General features: G+C 39.0%; 1 protein-coding gene across 2 annotated transcripts in view; it reads right to left on the bottom strand.

The window, feature by feature from the left end:
• Positions 1 to 20,476, bottom strand: part of LOC126481697 (laminin subunit gamma-1) — a 1,171,409-nt gene that overhangs the window by 33,692 nt on the left and 1,117,241 nt on the right. For both annotated transcript variants that reach the window (XM_050105645.1, XM_050105646.1), the window contains 6 exons: positions 19,930 to 20,127; positions 12,568 to 12,764; positions 12,119 to 12,334; positions 11,767 to 12,037; positions 10,006 to 10,184; positions 9,073 to 9,203 (listed from right to left, as the gene is read on the bottom strand). In XM_050105645.1, coding sequence (XP_049961602.1) covers positions 9,073 to 9,203; positions 10,006 to 10,184; positions 11,767 to 12,037; positions 12,119 to 12,334; positions 12,568 to 12,764; positions 19,930 to 20,127 — 1,192 coding nt within the window. The remainder of the gene's footprint in view (positions 1 to 9,072; positions 9,204 to 10,005; positions 10,185 to 11,766; positions 12,038 to 12,118; positions 12,335 to 12,567; positions 12,765 to 19,929; positions 20,128 to 20,476) is intronic.

Raw genomic sequence — 20,476 nt, 5'->3', positions numbered from 1 at the left:
TCTGTCACTGATCTTCATGATGATTGCATTAATGTTTTCAAAATTTTCATGAGTTCAGGCCAAGAAAGGAAGACCAGAATGAGGTTTGTCACCAACTGACATTTCACCATTTTTGAAATGGGACAAGCACTCATACACTTGGGTTTTCCCCCTTGCATGCTATTTTTAACATTTCAAGAGTTTCTGTTTGACTTTCTGCGGAAAAAAAAGAATGGAATTTCATTGCCGCATGCTGTTAATGAAAAGCAGCCATTGCAAAAATGACAATCACACAAAACAGTTGTCACTATAAAATCACCAAAAACTAGTCTTAACCTTCTTAAGTGATGGCACTCGACTGGCTTACTGAATCATAAAGTTCGTTCTGTGTGCTCCTAGCTGCAAGATATGGTACTCCAAAAGTTCTGCACCCCCGCCCCCCTCCCACAAAAAATTAGTTCTGTTTCTTTTTGGTACTCCCTTGCATAGTGTCTGTAATTATTATTTTGTAAAACTGACAATGCAAATATGCACTTGGATCTGACCAATATATGTACATCCAATGCTGCTAAATAAACAACAAACCAGCTTACTGACATTGAAGACAACAACAAAAAACTACAATATCTGTTGCTTTAAATTGCATTAACTACCATTCAGTGTCATAATTCTATACAGATCTGATTTCCACATTAACAACAGTTCCAGCTCAAAATCTTTGTATCTTACTTTTGTCCTTTTTCCTCTTATAAATACTGAAACATGCTGTGTTAACAGTGTTTGCAGAGACAGCATACCAGCAACAATGGAACTGGCTTGAGTAGGTATAAGAAGATACAATTAGATTCTCTTCGAGTGATTAAAAGAAACTTAAATCAGGATGGCTTTATTAGGATCACATTAATGATCCTTTTCAATAACATTATTCTTTCTAATCCAATTAGAACTACAAGTCTCTGAGCTGGAAAACACTGATATATTTACTACTATGATAATAGTATCCCACATTATTACATTTACCAGAGAAAAAAATCCATAAAACATTTGTCTGTGCTGTAATTGTTTTGGTCATTGTGATCCATATGTGGACACAGGTAAATCATGGTAACTTTCTTTCCCCTTGAGAACCTATTCCTCATTTAAATTTTCATTGGTTAGTATCTGTCACTTCTGCTACAGTTCTACAAGAACTAAACACACTATTCACTATTGTGTTTTCCTGTCTCTGAACATGTCTGATGTGTAACACTAACTAAATGCTTTCACTAGGCATTTCATTCTAAACTGCATGAGTGTTTGCGAGTTGCTATTTTTCTGGAATGAAGTGTATCTCTCCAACAACCTGCCACTGAATAATGCTTTCCATCTGGTCTAACTACAGTTCATTCTAATGAAAATAAGCAATCTTTGAATGTATAAGTGGACAGATAACAAAATCTACTCTCCAAGCAGTGGCAGGAGCAAACACATAAAAAAGTTAAAGAAATTGCAAGCTTTCCTGACAGAAGGGTTAAAGTAGAAGGAAGAGGGATTAAGGAAAAGTACTGGCAAGGTTTAGGAAATCGGAAAAATTATGGAAAAGTTGTCACGAACCCTGAGATCTTGAAGGTGGAAGACAGGGTAATAAGCAAGACAGAGATTACTGACAAAACATTGTGCAACAGTTAATAATGGGAGTGGAAAATTAACAACATTATATGTGGTAGAGGTAGGGGGTGAGGAAAGATAGGTCAGAAAATAAAAGAATTAAAAAACTGAAAGGGAGTGAAGAAAGAAATAGTCACTGAGAAGAAATGCTGAGTCTGAAAAAATTAATGAAAATTAAGGCCAGGTAGATGGTGAGAATGAAGGATGTGTTGTAATGCTAGTTCCACCCTGCAGAGGAGTTCTGAGAAACTAATGACAGGGGGAAGAATCCAAATGGCATGTGTCGAGAAAAAGGATTTGAGGTCACAACTGCCATGTTGTAGAGCATGCTGTGCAACAGGATATTGTGTGTTGCACTCTACCAACCTGCTGACAGGTTACAGAGTCGGATCTGGCCAGCCTCACCCTCAGTTGCATGCTGTCATTCTGACTAGGATTATCAGACTAGTAGTGTGGCCACTACATGGTAAATGTCTTCTTGTACAAGTTATTCTGAACAGAAGGATCTCATCAAGGTCATGCAACAGGCTTTACCAGTGTTGCTCTCGAAGTACCTGGTCTGTCCATGTTACAGATATGGAGGTATATCATGTGCTATTTTTGACATGGATTTCTCCCTCCTGTATCAGCTGTTGCAGCAGGTGGCCCAGTTGCAACAACTTTCCTCATTGTCATTTGACAATTTATGTTCATTGTTATCTTCCTATTATCACCACTGCATGCACATCATGGCAGCTATGTCTGAATTCTACCAATTCAAGAAGCAGCCCCATCGGTCTTATCATGCCTGGGCCACAACCCTCCATGGCCTTAGCTGCAAGTGCCACTTTGTCATGACGGAGTCAAAAGAATCGTATGCAGACATCACGGTTTGCAATATTATCATCCACTCTGCCCTGGGTAAGGTCCCGTAATGCTCCCTCCAATTAGAGAACCCTCTCTTGAAGAAGTTTTGTGAATTTCCCAGTCGTACAAGGTCTCACACACAACTGATCAGCAGCTGGAAGGCTGGTGTGGCATCGAGGCCATACATGGTGACCCAGATGCGTCTGCTGCATACAGGGAGGGTCATGTAGCAGCAGTGCAAGCTGGTCAATCCAGTGGCTTCCACACAGTGCATAAACAGCATTCCATCTGCTGCTCCCTGTTGCTGTCATGTGCATCTTGTTGCTCAAACATGACAGGACAGAGTGTTTCCAGCATTGCGTCATCTGTCGTAAGTATCAAAATAAAAGGCCACATTGTGGTAGTATGCAACTCAATGGCACAGAATGCAGCATCAGAGAACGTGGATATGGATATCCAGGAAGTGTTATCACCAGGACCAGTTCCTGATCTGGATTCCAACAAGCTTTTTATCAAAGGTTTGGTCCTCTTGAGACAGCTGTGTCTGCAGGTGGACATAGATGCAGAGGTTTCCCTGCTTAATGTCCAAACATATTCATATTCAGACCGTTGCTCACTGCCACTGTTGCCTGTAAAAAGGTGTCTCCAGGGATATGGTAAACAGCAAATCCCTCTGCATGCCCAATTCAAGGCTGAAGTTACCAATAAGTCAATTATCTGTATTATCATCCATGTTGCTAGTTCAGCAAACCTTTTCGGTTTTGATGCCTTTCAGGCCTTTGGCTTTTCAGTCACAGATCAATACAGTTGATATCTGCTGAAGTCCCCTATCAATCATTGGAATCTGTGCTTAGAATTTCAGGATCTCTTTACAGAAGGCCTAGGGTGTGTCAGAGACTTTCAAGCTTGCATAACCTTGAAAAGCAGTTAGCCCATCTGACATTTTTTCATGCTAGGCAGATTCCTATAGCCCTACATTCCCGAGCCAAGGCGGAGCTGGACTGGCTCACATTTCTTGGAGTTGTGGTTCCCATTTCCTCCAGACAATGGGTCACACCCCTTGTCATCATGAAAAAATCCTCTGCTAAGTTGTGACTTTGCGGCGATTTTAAGGTCACCATGAATTTACAGTCTGTGGTCACCACATACCCATTTCCACATCTGAACTAATTGTTCACACACTTAGCGGGGGGTCAATTCTTCTCCAAATTTGATTTTTCCTATGCATATCACTAGTTACCCCTGGATGAGGATTCCAGATGTACCATATTCTTCATATCCCTTTTGACTTGTATCAATACCAACTGTTCATGTTTGTGGTGGCAAGTACCCCTGCAATTTTTCAATGCTACCTGGAACAGGTCATGTCCACAATTCCACAATGTTTCAACTAGCTGAGTGACATTGTCCTTACTAGACATACTACAAGTGACCATCTGCAACATTCTCTGGGCCCTTTCTCAGGCCATGGGTCTGTGTTGCAGTCTGCAGAAGAACAAATTTTTCAAACCATCTCTTGAGTATATAGGCCACACCATCTTGTGTGAGGACTTCGAACCCATGGAGAGTCTTGTCAGGGCTATTACAGACCTGCCGTGTCCCTCATTATTGAAAGAACTGTGGGAATTCCTGGCTAAAATTGCCTATTGCCACCAGTTCATTCCTGGGCCATCCACCACTGCACGCCCTCTCTACCTCCTTCTCCAAAAGGGTGTTTCCTTTGTCTTATCTCCCGCGTGTGACCAGACCTTCACCACACTGAAGGAATACCTCAGATCGGCACTGTGTGCAACTACTTCTGATCCCCAAAACACATTGGTATAGGCTACAGACATCTCACAGTACTGTGGAGGACAGTCTTTGCCCATTCAGATGCAGATAGTTTGGAGCAACCACTGACATTTGCGTCTGAAACTCTCAGCCCAGCACAGGTCCGCTACTAATTTCACATTTTCTTGTAGTGCACCAAATTCCAACTAATTATGAGCCACAAGCCATTAGTTTCTTTATTTAGTCCATCTGCAAGGTCCCCAGTAAAGGTTGCAGCAGTGGGTATTATTCCTCTCCAAATACAAATGTGACATTAATTTTTGCCCCACTGCGTGCCGTGCCAATGCAGATGCCTTATCATGGCTGCCAAATGGCCTGGATCCTTAGTTTGATTGACAGAATCTCGTGTTTCCATTTGGATATCTCCTTCCACCAAGCAACTCATGGGTTTCCAATCACTAGTGTCCCAATCTGACTTTGTCCTCAAGCAAGTAGTCTGCCTCGTCCACCAGGGTTGGTCTTTTCACTCTCCAGTCTCACCCACTTCATAACTACTTTTCCTTGCACCATCATCTCTTCTCCACAGATTTCACAGCTACCAGGGCGGTTATTTCCCAGGAGCTAGTGGTGGGAGGTCTTAGAGCTGTTACATGAGGGGACTAAAACCTTGGCTCACAGACATGTGTACTGGCTCGGCATTGACCAGGAACTGAAGCATTTGGTTGCTGTGCGTCCCCAGTGTGGTAGTCAATAGGTGGCTCCCAAGGCTTCATTCCCCCATGGCCTCCAGCAACTTAGCCCTGGGAATGCATCTAAGTGGTTTTTGTGGGACCATTTCGCCATGTTTTGATTGATTGTCTCTTATGTGTTTTTTCACATATGGTCCAGTGCTCCTTGGCCTCTACCAAAGTCACTATTCAGGCTCTGTCAAAAAAATTTTCTGTGGAAGGTTTCCCAGTTATTCTCATTCCTGACAGCGAACCTCAGTTCCTGTCACAGATGCTTCATAACTTCTTTGGGCATTCTGGTATTCGCTCCCCTCCCTTCCACCTGCAATCTAACGGGGAAGTTGAGTACATGGTTTACTCCTTTAAGACCCAGATGAAAAACTATCTGCAGGACTCCACCACCAAGGAGGCATTACTGTTTTTTTCTGACTGCATACCGGACAACTCCTACTGAATCCTGTAGTCCTGCCTAGCTTCTCCGTGGGCACTAACTGAGGACACTACTCCATCTCCTCTGTCGGGGATCTTGCCCGCTATTGTGTTCAGTTTTATCGAGTTTTCCACCAGGGATGGCAGTATGGCCAGGTAATTATGGTTGGTGCTCCCACTGGTTACCAGCAGTCATCATGCATCAGAACACGGCAGTGCCTACACCCTCTGGACTGAACATCTGCTAGGTCTCTGGCGCCATCAAAATCAGCCCCAAGTACTGGTGGGCAATCCCCCCCCCCCCTTTTCCTATCCTGCATACACCACCACCTTTGCCAGTGACCCAATTACTGGGTGCCACCTTTTCCCCAGTGTTCCAGCCCCCTCTTCCACCTGCATCAGTGTTTCCCCTTGATAAGTCCTTGACTTTGTAGCCTCTGGTAGCAGCTCCAGTGCCCCTCCGGCCAGTGGACATGTCCCTTACAGTTCAATGTCTCCTGTGCAGCCTTCACATATGGCAGAGTTGCCTCCCCACACTGCAGCTGGACATCACCAGGGATTCCAACTTGCAACCAGAAGTTGTTCTCCCCTCTCACATCCGAGCCTCCATACACATGGATGCCGTCTTCACATTGCAGCTGTCCACACATTGCCCAGGGAATGAGCAATGCTCTGTCCCCAAGGAGGTGGGGTATAGCTACCCTCATAGATTACACATTTGAGATAAGATTTACCACACAAGGTGCCAGACACTAGAACTGTTAGAGGCCACCACTCACAGGTGTGTGCGAAGCCTCTCCTCCATGCACTCTACTAGCAGGTCAATGGCTTATAGAGTTGGGCATAGCCGGCCTCACCCTCATTCACATGTTGACATTCTGACTAGGATTATCAGATTAGTAGAGTGGTTACTCTGTGGCAAGTGTCTTCTTGTACTAGTTATTTTTAGATGTAATGAAGTGTTGTGTCTGTCATTGTCTGTGTGTTCTTTTAGTTTGAACAGCCCCCTTACCCCCAATCACTGCAATATCTGGTCAGACCCTAAGTGCCCTCTGTACCTATTTTCCTACCCAATGACTCCTACTTCTGTGATAGTTCTCACTGTAAGACTTGTCCTATGCACCCTCCTACTACCACCTATACCAGACCTGCAACTGGCAAAACATACATTATCAAAGCGAGCATCACCTGTCACGTTCCAGCTGTTTCAGCCTTCTACATTGGTGTGACTACCACAAAGTTATTAGTTAGGATGAAAGGGTATAGACAGAGGCTGTATACTGGTAACACACACTATCCGGTTGCACAATATGACAGTTGTGACCTCGCTGTCTGTTTCACCACACATGCAACCTGGCTTCTTCCCCCGACACTAGTTTCTCAGAACTCTGGAGGTGGGAACTGGCATTACAACATGCCCTTGGTTCTTACCACACACTTGGCCTTAATCTACATTAATTTTTTTGGACTCAGTATCTCTTCTCAGTGACTATTTCTTTCTTCACTTCCTTTTAGTTTTTTGTATCTATTGTTTTTGACTTGTACCTCTCCCCACATCCTACTTCTATCACATATGATGTATTCTTAGCTTTCCACTCACATTATTAACTCTTACATGATGGTCTGTTAGTATTTTCTGTGTTGTTTATTACCCTACTTTCCACCTCTGAGATCTCAGGTTTTCAAATCTCATGTGGCTCAGTCCCCAAAAAAATCTCAGGTTTTCAAATCTCATGTGGTTCAGTCCCCAACAATCAGTCTTTCCCTCTCATCCTGTGTGCTAAGTCTCCCCTGAGCTGGGATTCTGTGCAATTTTTCCATAATTCTTCCCATTTCCTGAATCTGATCAGTCCTTTTTCTTCATCCTTCTTCCTTCCCCTACAACCCTTCTGCCAGAAGAAGGAGACACTGGGCCCAAAATCTCGCCCATTTCCACAACTTTTGTATGTGTTTGCTACTGCTGCCACCTGGTGAGCAGATTTTTTAGCTATCAGTTATACTAGTTTGTTCTACGTATTCATCCTGTTAATAAAGACTTGTGTCTGAATTACACAACTAGTTCCAAGTTTGACTCCCTAACACAGCAATTAATGACATGATCTTTCAATGCCACTCTTTTCATGTAGACAATATTTTACAATCTTTAGGCTCTTTGCTATTGCAGCTAATACTATTAATTATTCATTAATAAATACTGTGTCCCACTTGCTCTTTCAGTCATTTTTAAGATTTTATTGAACGAAGATAACTGTAAAAAAAAATCAATTGCAGAAAGTTCCTACATTCTATTCCACCAAGGAAATTGTAAGTAATGGATAACTTTCCAGATGTTTTAAGGTGTAGGCATCAGTCTAAATGAATGACTCATTTTGTTCAGAAACACATGGTGTAGTCTCCCTGGAAATGCAACTGAGAACTGAAATAGAAACGAGTCCTTTCAAAGGCATTCAGAGAGCAGTGCTGAAAGCAAAACTATACCTACGGCAACTTCTTGATGACTATATTTGTTTTAAAGTTGTAGTTGTTTCCCTTGTGTTCTCATTCTATGTAAATTTACATTTGTGGAAAAAGTCCTTGCAATAACATAACACTTTAAAAAGCTTACACTCAGTCCACAATCATACCTTTCTAGAGACTGTACATTCATTCTGTTCTGTAAATCCCGTCCTGTAGACTACCTTCAGAGCTATGGAAGCAGTCATGGTATACTTTTACACAGTACTGAAATGTACGTCTGGCATAAAATACGAAAATCTCATATGTCTTCAGCCACAAAATGAGGCACTGTACTACAGCAATTATTGTCAAAATTGGTGTGTGTATAGGCTGGCCCGAAATACTGCTATTACATACCACATTAGCATATCATTTCACATTGCCACAGTAATCTCTGTACCTTTTGTCATCATATCATCAAACATAATCCAAACTATTACTGTTGACTTGCCCTATATCATAGACTATCTCCTATAATACAAATTATTTATGTGCCAATAAAGTACAATTACAATGTATTTCAGTTGTTTGGATTTAATCTATGCTCACAATTTAAATTGTACTCCTTTCCTTCTTAATAAGCATTTAATGCCCCAGTGATCTCAAACTCCTTAAAAATGGGTGGTTGCACATACTTTAAAATAGTACAGGAGCAACAAAAACAAGAACTGTGGCAATGAAAGTTATGACATGGCTTGTACTGTAGACAGAAATCTCATCATACTGTGTCTAAAAGAGCATAGAGAAACAACAAAGGGATGTGTCAAAACGTTCCTGTCCTGCATCCTGACGACAGCAGCAGAAACATGGGAAAATTTCATATATAGCTACAGGTTAAGAAAAAATAAATAAATATTGTCTTTTGAAATTAAATAGATTACATTCAAACTGCAGTCAGATCCATGCTTTCTTATAACAATCAGTATGACTGAAAAATGGATGTATCACCTCTGTATTAAATTTGAAAATCATACTGAAACAGTGGTGAATATATGATATGTTATGCATTCCCTCATTACATCTACTGTACACATAACTAGCACAAATATTATTTAATATTTATCACTTTTCTGATTGCATGTATTTCCACTATTTTGCACTACATTCTGTGTTTCAAAAAGGATAAATTTAACACTTATATTTAAGTTTCAAATTACATTACAATAAATAAGCATACCCGCTTGCAAATATCCTTGCTTCTCTTGCATTTTCAGACATCTGGTTGCTCTGCTGTCCAAACTGATCAGACTGTTCTTTCGCTTTCTGAAGTGCAAGATAACCTTCAGTCTGGAGCAGATCCATAGTTTCCTGAGGACATAATGCTTCCATGAAAATATGTATTTTAGTAGAAAGATGTTTTTGTGTGTACAAGCTTCATTACTTAAATAAAAGAAGGAAAGAAGGTAAGGGTTTTGCCACTACTAATTCTACTCTCTTACAGCATATTTAATATTTCACAATAGCAGCCCAGTAAGTAAACAGCGCAGAAAAATGTAGACCCCTTTCCAAATTTCAACACTGTGTACATAATATAACATTTTAAAGAGGCACAGCATTATGCTTAATTTGAATACTGCTTATTATAACATTTATGGAATATTCTGTTGGTACGTGTTTGATACAGACACATTAAAAACTGAAACATACAGTTTTAATGTTTTACAATAATACTTATTTTATATTTTGTTTAAACTGGTTTTTTACTTTCTACGTCGTCATCATCATACAACTAATGACTAGACAGTCAACACCTCATCAATGAGAGCTTCTAGCTGAACCAAGGCTAAAAGATGTATGACAATGCATAATCTTCAGATCATCTCCTATCTTGGTAAAGAGCAGTCTTTGTACAACTAGAAGCTCTCACTGATCTTGTATGGACTGTTTATTCAATCTTAAATTGTCTGATAGCCTAGAAACTCAAAAGCAAGTTCACAGCAAAACGTAAAATAAATATTATTATGGAACATTAATGCTGCATTTCAGTTTTTAACTGCACTTTATGCTTCTTAAATTTTACAAGAGGATGAAATAGTAAGAATTTTTACATATCAGAACTGTAATTTTAAAAAACTGATCTCAGAGAAGTATCAAGTTCTCTGAAGTTTACCTTAAGAGTCTGTAAAGCTGCTTCAATAATTGTTTCTGCTTCTGTAACATGCTCTTCACCTTGCCTGGTAGCAAGCTCAGCTTTCCTTGTACCACTGTCAATCTGTTTCGTTATGTTACCAACAGCTTCAAGTCGCTTTATCAGATCATCAAGACGTTCAGATAAACTCCTGCCACCACCTTAAAAAATGTTAATTTCACAGCACAAACATTTCCTAATAAGAAATAAATAAACAAGAAAAATTCAACAAAAAGGACATCACTGCAATTTATAAATGCAGTGAGAACAGAGAACTCTACTGTGATATTGTGATCTTGTGTATGCAAGTCTAATAAGTTAAAAACAAAAACTTATTTACTGACTAAACAAGAGTTTTCATAAAGTTTTATTTTTCTTGTTTACTTTTACTCTGATACATATAACAAAACAGTGTGGCTTCAGTTGCCTGAGACTGCAGTCATATGTGTGTGAGTGGTATTTGTGTGAGTGTGTATGTATATGTCTGTCGTCTAATTTTGACAAAGGCTTCACAGGCCGAAAGTTATATTTGTGACAGTTTTTTTTGTTGTGACTATCTGCGACTCATTATCTCCGATATATGGTGTGTAGCAACTTTCCTTTTCATAATATTGTTACATTCCATCCTGGATTTTCCACTGTTTTACATACAACAAAAGACAACTTCTGGCGGTATGCTTCAACACAAACACTTGCAATATTGCAGTGCGTGCATGCTTAAAGGAACAAGCACTGCGGTAACTAGTTGTTATGAAATAAATGAAATGTATTCACAGTTGTGAATATGGACAATCTTCATCTGCATAATGCTAACGGCTTGCTGGAATGGTAACACCAGTTCCTGTCAGATCACCGAAGCTAAGCGCTATCTGGCTTGGCTAAAACTTGGTTGGGCACTGTCCAGGTATGCTGAGAGCTGTTGGCAAGCAGGGTGCAATCAGCCCTTGTGAGCCCAATTGAGGAGTTGCTTGATTGACAAGTAGTGGCACCAGTCACAAAAACTGATGATGGCCAGGAGAGTGGTGTGCTGACAGCATGCCCCTTCGTATCCGCACCTGGTGATGCCTAAGGGCTGAGGATGTCACAGCAGCCAGTTGGCACTGTTGGGTCTTCAAGGCCTGCTCAGGTCGTGTTTGTTTGTTTGTTTCTGCTATATAACAAAATGATGACATTGAAAATTTGTACCAGAATGGGACTCGAACCTGGATTTCCTGCTTATCACCAGCATTTGTCTTATCATTTGGCTATCCACGCACGATTCATGGCCAAACCCAAACTACTATATGTTATCAACCATGCATTACATCATGTACTTATACATCTATTATGTACATTCACATAGACGTGAGACATTTTTCTTGAAAGTCGCTTGCCCACTGTCAGTGGACAAATATGATATTGCAGTGCCTCTGTTACTTGGAATCATGATGCATGCATGTCCAAAGGAACAGGCACTGCGGTGACTGCAGCCGTTATGGAATACATAAAATGTATTTGCAGTTGTGAATATGGATAACTTTCAGCTGCATAATGAAATGACACTGAAAATTTGTGCTGGACCTGGACTCGAACATGAATTTCTCACTTTTGGTTCAAGATCTCATAGAATTTAAAACCTGAGCAGAGAGTTTGTATAGGTGTATTTTCATTTAAAATGAAATTTATTGACTACATAGTTTTTGATATTAACCATATGAAGAAGTTTGTAAGTTATTATATGAGTGAAAAGCAGAAAATACTTACCACCAACAGCCTGTTTTGCTCTAGTCCACAAATGACCAACAGCCTCTTCAACTTCTTTCAGCCTTCTTTCAAAGTTATCATCACTTATTACTGTAGGATTACTAGCAATATCATCTAGGACCTTTTTTAATTTATAGAGTTTTGCCCTGTGGACATTTGCAGCATCCTGGACAAGATTGTAACATGCTGGACAATCAATGCAGCCACGCTGACGATCATACTTGTTTTCTTTGCAACGATCACATCTTCGGCCTTCAACATTTTCATAACACTGTAATCAAAAAGACAAAATTACAATATCAGATTAATATATACTTTGTTTTTCAGACCCAAATGAGACAAAGTTTCTTACCGGGCACTGACCCCAAGGACTACATGTTAAATTCACAGATCCTATAGGATCACAGTCACATTCCTTGCATCCATCAATGGAGAAACCATAGTGGTAGAGTTCACATACATCACATCGAAGACCTGTTATACCAGGTTGACAATGACATTGTCCAGTATGTAGATCACATGTGTGGTTCAGAGAACCAACAGGATCACAACTGCAAGCCTGGCAGCCCTGTAAATAAATTAAATCTGTAGTAATTTAAGAGGTATACATCATAATTTAATCTAATAATCTGCTCTCAAAAATAAAATATTACTAATATTCATTAACTTCCAGTAAAAAATTGTGTGGAAAAATATGAAGACATTTTTCATTGCTGGTTAGAATATGAAGCAGTGGCACCATACACACTGCAGAACTGCTGACTACATTTTAAACTTCCAGTGTATCATACAGTTACTTACTTCACCACTTATTATGTTGTAATAGCCTTCCTCACAGTGATCACAGTTCTTGCCATAAATATGTGGTTTACACTGACATTGCCCACTTATCTGATCACATACTGGAGGACCAAAACCTGTTTCTACAGTTCCTGGAGGGTAACACTGACATGGTTTACAATCTCCTTTTGGTAAAGCTAAAGCATCTCCAAAATAACCTGTAAGAAATAAATGAAGTAATAAAATTTGTATAATACCACTGTAAAGTGCAAACATTAAAATTTATTCTCACTGGTTATACAACACTTATCAAGGTATCAATCCGTTTATTGTGTGACAGGAATTTAACTTTAAGCCCTCTGTTTCACAGCCTCTGACTCTGCATATGTATGTAGCTTGTACTGGTGAGCTAGAAGTGAATAAACAAATTGCAAGTTGCAGAAGACTGTCTTTTGCACAGATCCAGGATATGGTTTGACCAGTTTAGTTTGCTATCAATATGTAAACCCTGTTATTTAGAAGTATCCAGCCCAGCTATCTGCTGGTCACCTAGCTTTCCTCCTATTTCTTCATCTTTAGTGGTTGCATGAAACTGAATAAAGTTTGTTTTACTGTAATTATGAGAAAGACCATTTATGTTAAACTACTTCACAACATCCCTACAAACCGTCTTAACTGACACCTCAAATTTGCGTACTGAATTATCAGTATGTACCACAGTGTGATCAGCAAAGATGGTGAATTTACAATCTGATTTGATCCATTATAAATGGTTTCTGAAAGCCTACGACTGTGAAAACAATAGCTTTCTTTATAAATAAATCTTCTGCTACCAGTCACGATTTTCTTTATTTACTTTATGCACAACGCGTTTCGGGAAATTATTCCCATTTTCAAGTGCGTTTTTTGTGTGTATTAAGCCATTTCTATTGATGTTACCAATATATGAGAGTCTGCTTCATTTCTTAGATTTTTACTGTTATATATAAGAAACATGCAATTTTTTGTTGGTTATCGTTTCTTTTGGTGAAGTTAGTGGAAAAATTTAGAATTTGTATTTACAGTTTTCTAATAGTCCATTTGTGCAGAGTCTCACAAACACTAAGCATCACACACAACTTATTGTACACTTTAAACATCGAAAATATCTTATACAAACAAAATATATTTTCGATGCTTAAACTGTACAAAAAGTTGTGTGTGATGTTTAGTGTGTGCGAGACTCTGCACAAATGGACCATTAGAAAACTAAGTACAAATTCTTCTAAATTTCGCCACTAACTTCACCGAAAGAATTTATAACCAACTAAAAAAATTTTGTGGTTCTCATGTATTGCAGTAAAAATCAATGAAATGAAGCAGACTCTCACATATTGACAACATCAATAGACATGGCTTAACATGGCTTAATACACTCAAAAAACACACTTGAAAATGGGAATCATTTCCCAAAATACATCATGTGAAAAGTAAATAAAGAAAATGGTGACTGGTAGCAGAAGAATTTACAATATTCTGTAGAAAGAGGTAAATCATTAATAAAATGGAATAAAAAGTTAGGGGGCCCAGAACTGAGCTCTGAGGCACTCCGCACATGGTGGTATCCCATTCTGATGAAGCTGAATGCACCTTCTTGACTATCAAATACAACCTTCTGCTTTACTTTGGAAAGGAACAAATTAAGCCACTTCCCTGCTTCACCATTTACACTTAGGTATGTAGCTTGGGGTTAAAGTATTTGATGACTGGTGCAGTCCAACACTTTTGTTAGATCTCAAAATATTCCAACCACCTTCAAAATTATTATTATTATTATTATTATTATTCACAGACTCCAAAACATTGGCAGCAAATGCATGCATTACATCTTCTGTTGTTAACCTTTTCTGAAATCCAAACTGACTTTTCCTGATGAGATTTTGGTCACTATGTTGCTAACAATCCTGAAATGCATTAGTTTCTCTAAACTTTTGGAAACGCTTGTGAGTAGTGAGACTGACTGTCTGCTTTATCTTCCTTCTCATACAGTGATTTTACAACTGCTGGAACCATTCCTTGCTTATGTGACATGTAAAAAATAGAGGAAAGGGATTTAATTACATGGTCACAGTGCTATTTTAATAATTTACTAAGATGGTGTCAACTCCAGTAGAGCTTTTACTTTTCAGAGACTTAATGATTCTTTCAATTTCCTGTATAGAGACTGTTCTTACCTAGATCTGTTGTACTGTGCTAAGTACTTTGGCTTCCAGATAATTCATGGCTCCATTTCTGGAGCCTCATGATCCTATTTGTTCTGTTATTGTTAAAAACATTTATTGAATGTATCAGCAACTGTTTTTGAATCACTAAGAAGATTATCCTCATCTTTATTTGGACATTTTCTCTACAGAATGCATTTTTTCCTGTTTTACAAAATTTTAAACAGTTTAGACTTTATTGTCTGAGTTATTGATTTCTGCTCTGAAGAACATATACTTCAATGCTGGTAGGGTCTAGTTAAGAATTCTATTGTATAGTTTGTAATGCCTAATCTTATTGTGATCATTTGATCTCTTGGCCACTACATACAGCACCTTTCTTTGTCCTACATGTATTTCTTTAGGAAATATTTTTTCAAAAAGACCTGTAATCTCTTCGAAAAATTTATTAAATTTGGAGTTAATGTCAACAGAAGCATATAAACAAGACCAGTCCAAGGTTGCAACCAAAAATTCCTTGTAGATTAAAAGTGTCATCAGGACTTGAACCTCGACCTTTGACTTGCAAAGTTTCAAATCAGCACACACTGCTGTAGGGTAAATATTCATTTTGGAAACAATCCATCAGGTTTTGACTTAGCACATGTCCCTGTAATGTCGTCTAACCTCCCAGGAGTGCTAGTCCAGACATGCAGGAGAACTGGTGAGAAGTTTGGAAGACAGGAGATGAGGTACTGATCAAAGTAAAGTTTTGAGAACAGTTCATGAGACAAGCTTGGATAGCTCAGTCAATAGGACACTTGCCTGCATATAGCAAAGGTCCAGCTTCAAGTAATCTGGTGGCACACAGTTTTAATCTATCAGGAAGTTTCAAATCAGCACACAGTTCACTGCAAAGTGAAATTCATTCTTGAAGCTGAAACTGATGAGTAAAGTTTTCCATAGTGTGTCTTTTTACAATCCTCAGTTTTGAAACATAAATTATTATATGAATCCTTATCTACAAATACACTGATCAGACAGAACATTATGACCTGCGACCTGCTATTGACATAAACCTGTCCAGGCAATAGCAGTGTCACCTGGCGAGAAATGGCTGTTAGTAAGACACATGTAGGGTGTATGTAGCATCAGTGAGTGTGCTGTCCGTGTGTGGAATGGAGAAGGCGTGCAGTCTATCTGAGTTTGAACAAGGGCAGATTGTTATGGCCTGGAGGCTCACACGGGCTATTTTAAAACTGCATAACTTGTTAGGTGTTCGAGAAGTGCTGTGGTGAGTGTCTTCAACACATGGGGAGACCAAGGTGAAACCAAGTGCCAATGTCATGGGGTTGGGTCACCACTGCTCATTACAGGTATCATTTGTTGTAGGCTGGGCAAACTGGCAAAACAGGACAGGCAGTGAACAGTTGTGGAACTAACATCAGACTTTAATGCTGGGCAGAGTAAAAGTTTGCCTGAACACACAGTGCACCAAACACTCCTAATGATGGGCCTCTACAGGCGACGACCCATGCACATGATAAAGTTAACACCATGACATCAGCAACTACAACTGAAATGGGCACGGGGCATGTGACCATCATCAGCACTGGACATTGACACAGTGACAGAGCATCGCAGTGGCACAGCATTGCATGGTCTGATGAATCCTGATACCTTTTTCATCGTGGCAGTGGGAGGGCATGAATCCATCATCTTCCAGGGAAACAGTCCTTTGACACCTGTACTGTGGGACAGAGACAAGCTGCCACCAGCTCTATTACGCTCTGGGGAATATTCACGTGGGGATTGATGGGTCCAGTGGAACTTATGCAAGGCACCATGATGTCCAACGAGTTTCATACACTGGTTGCAGAATACATACACCCCTTCATGACGATCATGTATTCTGATAGCAGTGGCATTTTTCAACAAGATAATGCACCATGTCACAAGGCCAGGAGTGTGATGCGAGTGGTTCAAGGAGCACTGTGGCAAGTTCTAATCAGCTGATGTGTTGCCTCCCAACTACCCAGATCTGAACCTGATTGAACACATCTAGGATGCTGTTGAACATAGCGTCAGAGCTCATCGCCCTGCTCTCCGGAATTTACAGGAATTAAGTGATGTGTATGTGCAGATGTGGTGCAAACTCCCTCCAGAGACCTGCCAAGGCCTCATTGCTTCCATGCCACGACGCGTCGCCACTGTTATCCATGCCAAAGATGGACTACCGGCTATTAGATAGGTGTTCATAACATTCTAGCTGATTAGTGTATGTTGTGTATTAAAGTACCAGAATTGGCTGTTACACCATTTGCAGAGTCTAATACATAAGAGAACATTAGGTGGTCATGACCTATTCTGTTTCTGTTACCTGTTAAAAAGTTCACATTAAAGTCACTCATTACAATAAATTAATTTGTTTTCTAGGCAGACCTGACAAGAGTGAGTCAATGTGTCTCAGAAAAAAGTGAGTCAATGTGTCTCAGAAAAAACATTCAAATTTCCAGCAAGTGCCCAGTAAATTGACAGCACAATAGCAGTTGCTCTAACTGCTGTTCTCTTGATGCCACTCATTTTAAAGTGCTGCTCAGCACAATATTTGCTTAAATCTAGAGATTTATATACAACATTATGTATCACAAATATTGCCACTCCATCTTTTCTCATGTTAGATCTACAGTAATGAGCAGCTAAACAGAACTTCTGAATCTGTAACGTGCATTCCATTTGTAATATAACATTCAGAGCAACATAGTATTTTAAGTTCACTTCCATATTCTTAATCTCTTAGATGTATTACGAGTGGGTTTATTTTGTTCTTTGGACATGTTATATTTTTGTAGAATAGAGACAAAGTTTGGGTCTTTTCGCCCCTGCAATGGTGTGATATTTTTTTGGAACAAGAGTAATTTATCTCCATTCACAAGTTTGTAGTTCTGCTTGTGGCACTGGAGGCTCATACTGAATACACAAGAGACATGTTTCACATGTTTTGGACTGCCTTTCACTCATGTGACTCACCACAAAAAATGCTGAGATATTTTTTGTTGCATATAAGATAAGCTACAGCTTCTGTTGCACAAGGTAATGTTTTAGTTGTTGGTTCTGATACTGATGGCACTGTTTTTTTATGGTAGTGCTATTAATGGTTCTGATGATTTTGCTCTCAAACATGGAATTACACTGTTCACTTTCTCTCTGTTTGTAGTGATTTCATTTACTTTTTTCGGTGTCAAGTGCTTTCCTTCATAATTCAGCCGGTTCCATGCCTGGTATGCAAGCATCTGTCCAGTTTGCCTGTATCTAGGACACTGAATTTTCCAAACAGAGGATGTATTTGTTTTATTTTAATGTTGGTTTTCTGTATTGATTTGGTTACATACACATTACAAAGTCATATCTGTGTGGTAATGTTGCATCTAGCGAAAGCTTGAAATTTGTGTGTGTGTTTGTGTGTTTTTTTATTGTTTCTATCAACATACCAACGCTTTCTCGTTTGGTAAGTTACAGCATCTTTGTTTTTATATATATGTTTTTATATATATATATTTTTATATATATTTTTCCCATGTAGAATGTTTCCCTCTATTATATTCAAAATATTTTGATTATTACTGTCTAGGAAATTCTTTAGTTCTGTTTGGTGGTTACTTGCCCCCTTTTATGCAACATCATTTCCACAAACTATACACAACACATAACCTTTTTTGTTAACATTTTGTCATGCAGATTGACATAAGTAACATTTTTGTTGTTGCTCCTGGCTTAACAACACATTCTGCATAGCATTTAGGCCTACTGTGTTCCTTGAAAAGTCTTTCCACATCTTTACCATGGCTGTCTACAGAAAGGAGCTACAAAAATTGCATCCTGAGAAGCTAAAGCCAATATCACAGAACAATCTCTGTTTCAAGGATTCACTTTTGCATTATGTGTAAATAAGATGCATAAGCTGCATGTCCAGTACCTCCAGCCACTAACATCAATAAGTGACTTTTGATGTTAGCATTTCTCACTGTCCTACAGGAAGAGCTACAGAGACTGCACAGTGTCACCAACCTCTTTGCTGCAGAAATATCTGAAGGTGCAACAAGAATTAAACCTGAGTCAAGCATAGGGACCACAGTACTGCAAAGTCAATGAGTGAGATGGTGCTGTTGTTAAGGCATTGGATTTGTAGTCATAATGAGCTGCATTCCAATCTCAGTACAGATTACAGGAATTTTTTTACCGTTTTCTCAACTCACTTCAAGCAAACACCAAGAAGTTTGCTTGTCAAACATGCAGTGAATGTCTACACCAAATGTTCCGTAACCAATCAAGTTTTCTGTCTCTGTTATCATTACTACCAACATGAGAAGAAACACAACAGCAGGAATTATTTGGGTCAAGTTATATCCCTATAAACTTCATACAACAATTTGACACTATGTTGTAATTCAGAAGTTTTAAATGAAAGAAAAAAAGGGGCATGAATTGCACTACCTAACTGTAATCAAATATTGGAAAGTTCACCTACATCAGTAATAAAAATAATGCTTATATTACACAGCTTTTGCCAGTTTTGTACACATTTCCTTTCTTTCTTTCAAGTAAGTGAGACAGCAATTCTGATTCTAAAATCCTTAGATGTAGTGTGATTCTTTCCAAGCACCTTCAAAATTATTACTGTATTAGTCTAACTAATGGCATGAATTTTTAACATTTATGACTAAAATTTATGGAAACTAAGTGACTGACTGGTTGCTTTAGGCAGACATTGATTTTCAATGGAAAACAATAAGCACTCTACAAATGGAAGCAAAATCTGTGGGATGATGTAAATGTGAAACAGTAGATAGTGTACTGTGGACTAATCAGTGAACAGTATAAAGAGGAATATTCCACTATATGTCATCCTGACTCACTTAAAAATCAATGATTCTACTCATTTTACATTACATCAGGTATGCTGTAACTATTCAAGAAAATGCACTCAGCAAAATTTTATTAACGTGAGACATCTGTGTAGAGAACACCACCCTCTCTGTTGGATTGATTGAACATACTTTTGAAAAACATACTACTCAATAGATTTGTTCACTGGGTTCTAATTACATTAATTTTAATTATTTTAAGAATATTATGACACTTTACAATAATTTCATTAGAAAAATTGTATTTGAACTTCCAGAACTTAAAGTTTCTTCATTACCTGGAATGCAAGAGTCACATTCTGGTCCTCCTGTATTATAAATGCATTTCAGACATTCTCCAGTTGTGCGGTTACAGTTTCCAACCGCATTGGGGTCAACATTATCATTGCACTTGCATGGCTGACACAGTTTAACACTGCCAAACTTTCCAGTTGGATCTCCAAAGTACCCATCGCTGCACAGGTCACATCTGGGACCTGTTAGGTATACAAACAAAGTTGTATTATCTTCTACTTATTTATCACTAAACAATGGAAAATAAAGCTGGAATAATGATAATATGAAAATGACAGATTGCTACTCACCATATAGCAAAGATGCTGAGTCACAGATGGGCACAACAAAACAAGTAAGCTTTTCGCTGAAAAGGCCTTCATCTGAATTAGACAACACACACACACACACACACACACACACACACACAAATACACAAAAATGCAACTCGCACACACATGATCACAGTCTCTGACTACCAAGACCTTGGTCACGCGTGTGCAAGTCTGGGTGAGTGTGTGTGTGTGTGTGTGTGTGTGTGTGTGTGTGTTG

This window comes from Schistocerca serialis, chromosome 5 (genome assembly GCF_023864345.2).
Source record: "Schistocerca serialis cubense isolate TAMUIC-IGC-003099 chromosome 5, iqSchSeri2.2, whole genome shotgun sequence".
Taxonomy (NCBI): Eukaryota; Metazoa; Arthropoda; class Insecta; order Orthoptera; family Acrididae; genus Schistocerca; species Schistocerca serialis.
The sequence above is the reverse complement of the archived record's forward strand: the minus strand, read 5'-3'. Positions and strand labels throughout refer to the sequence as shown.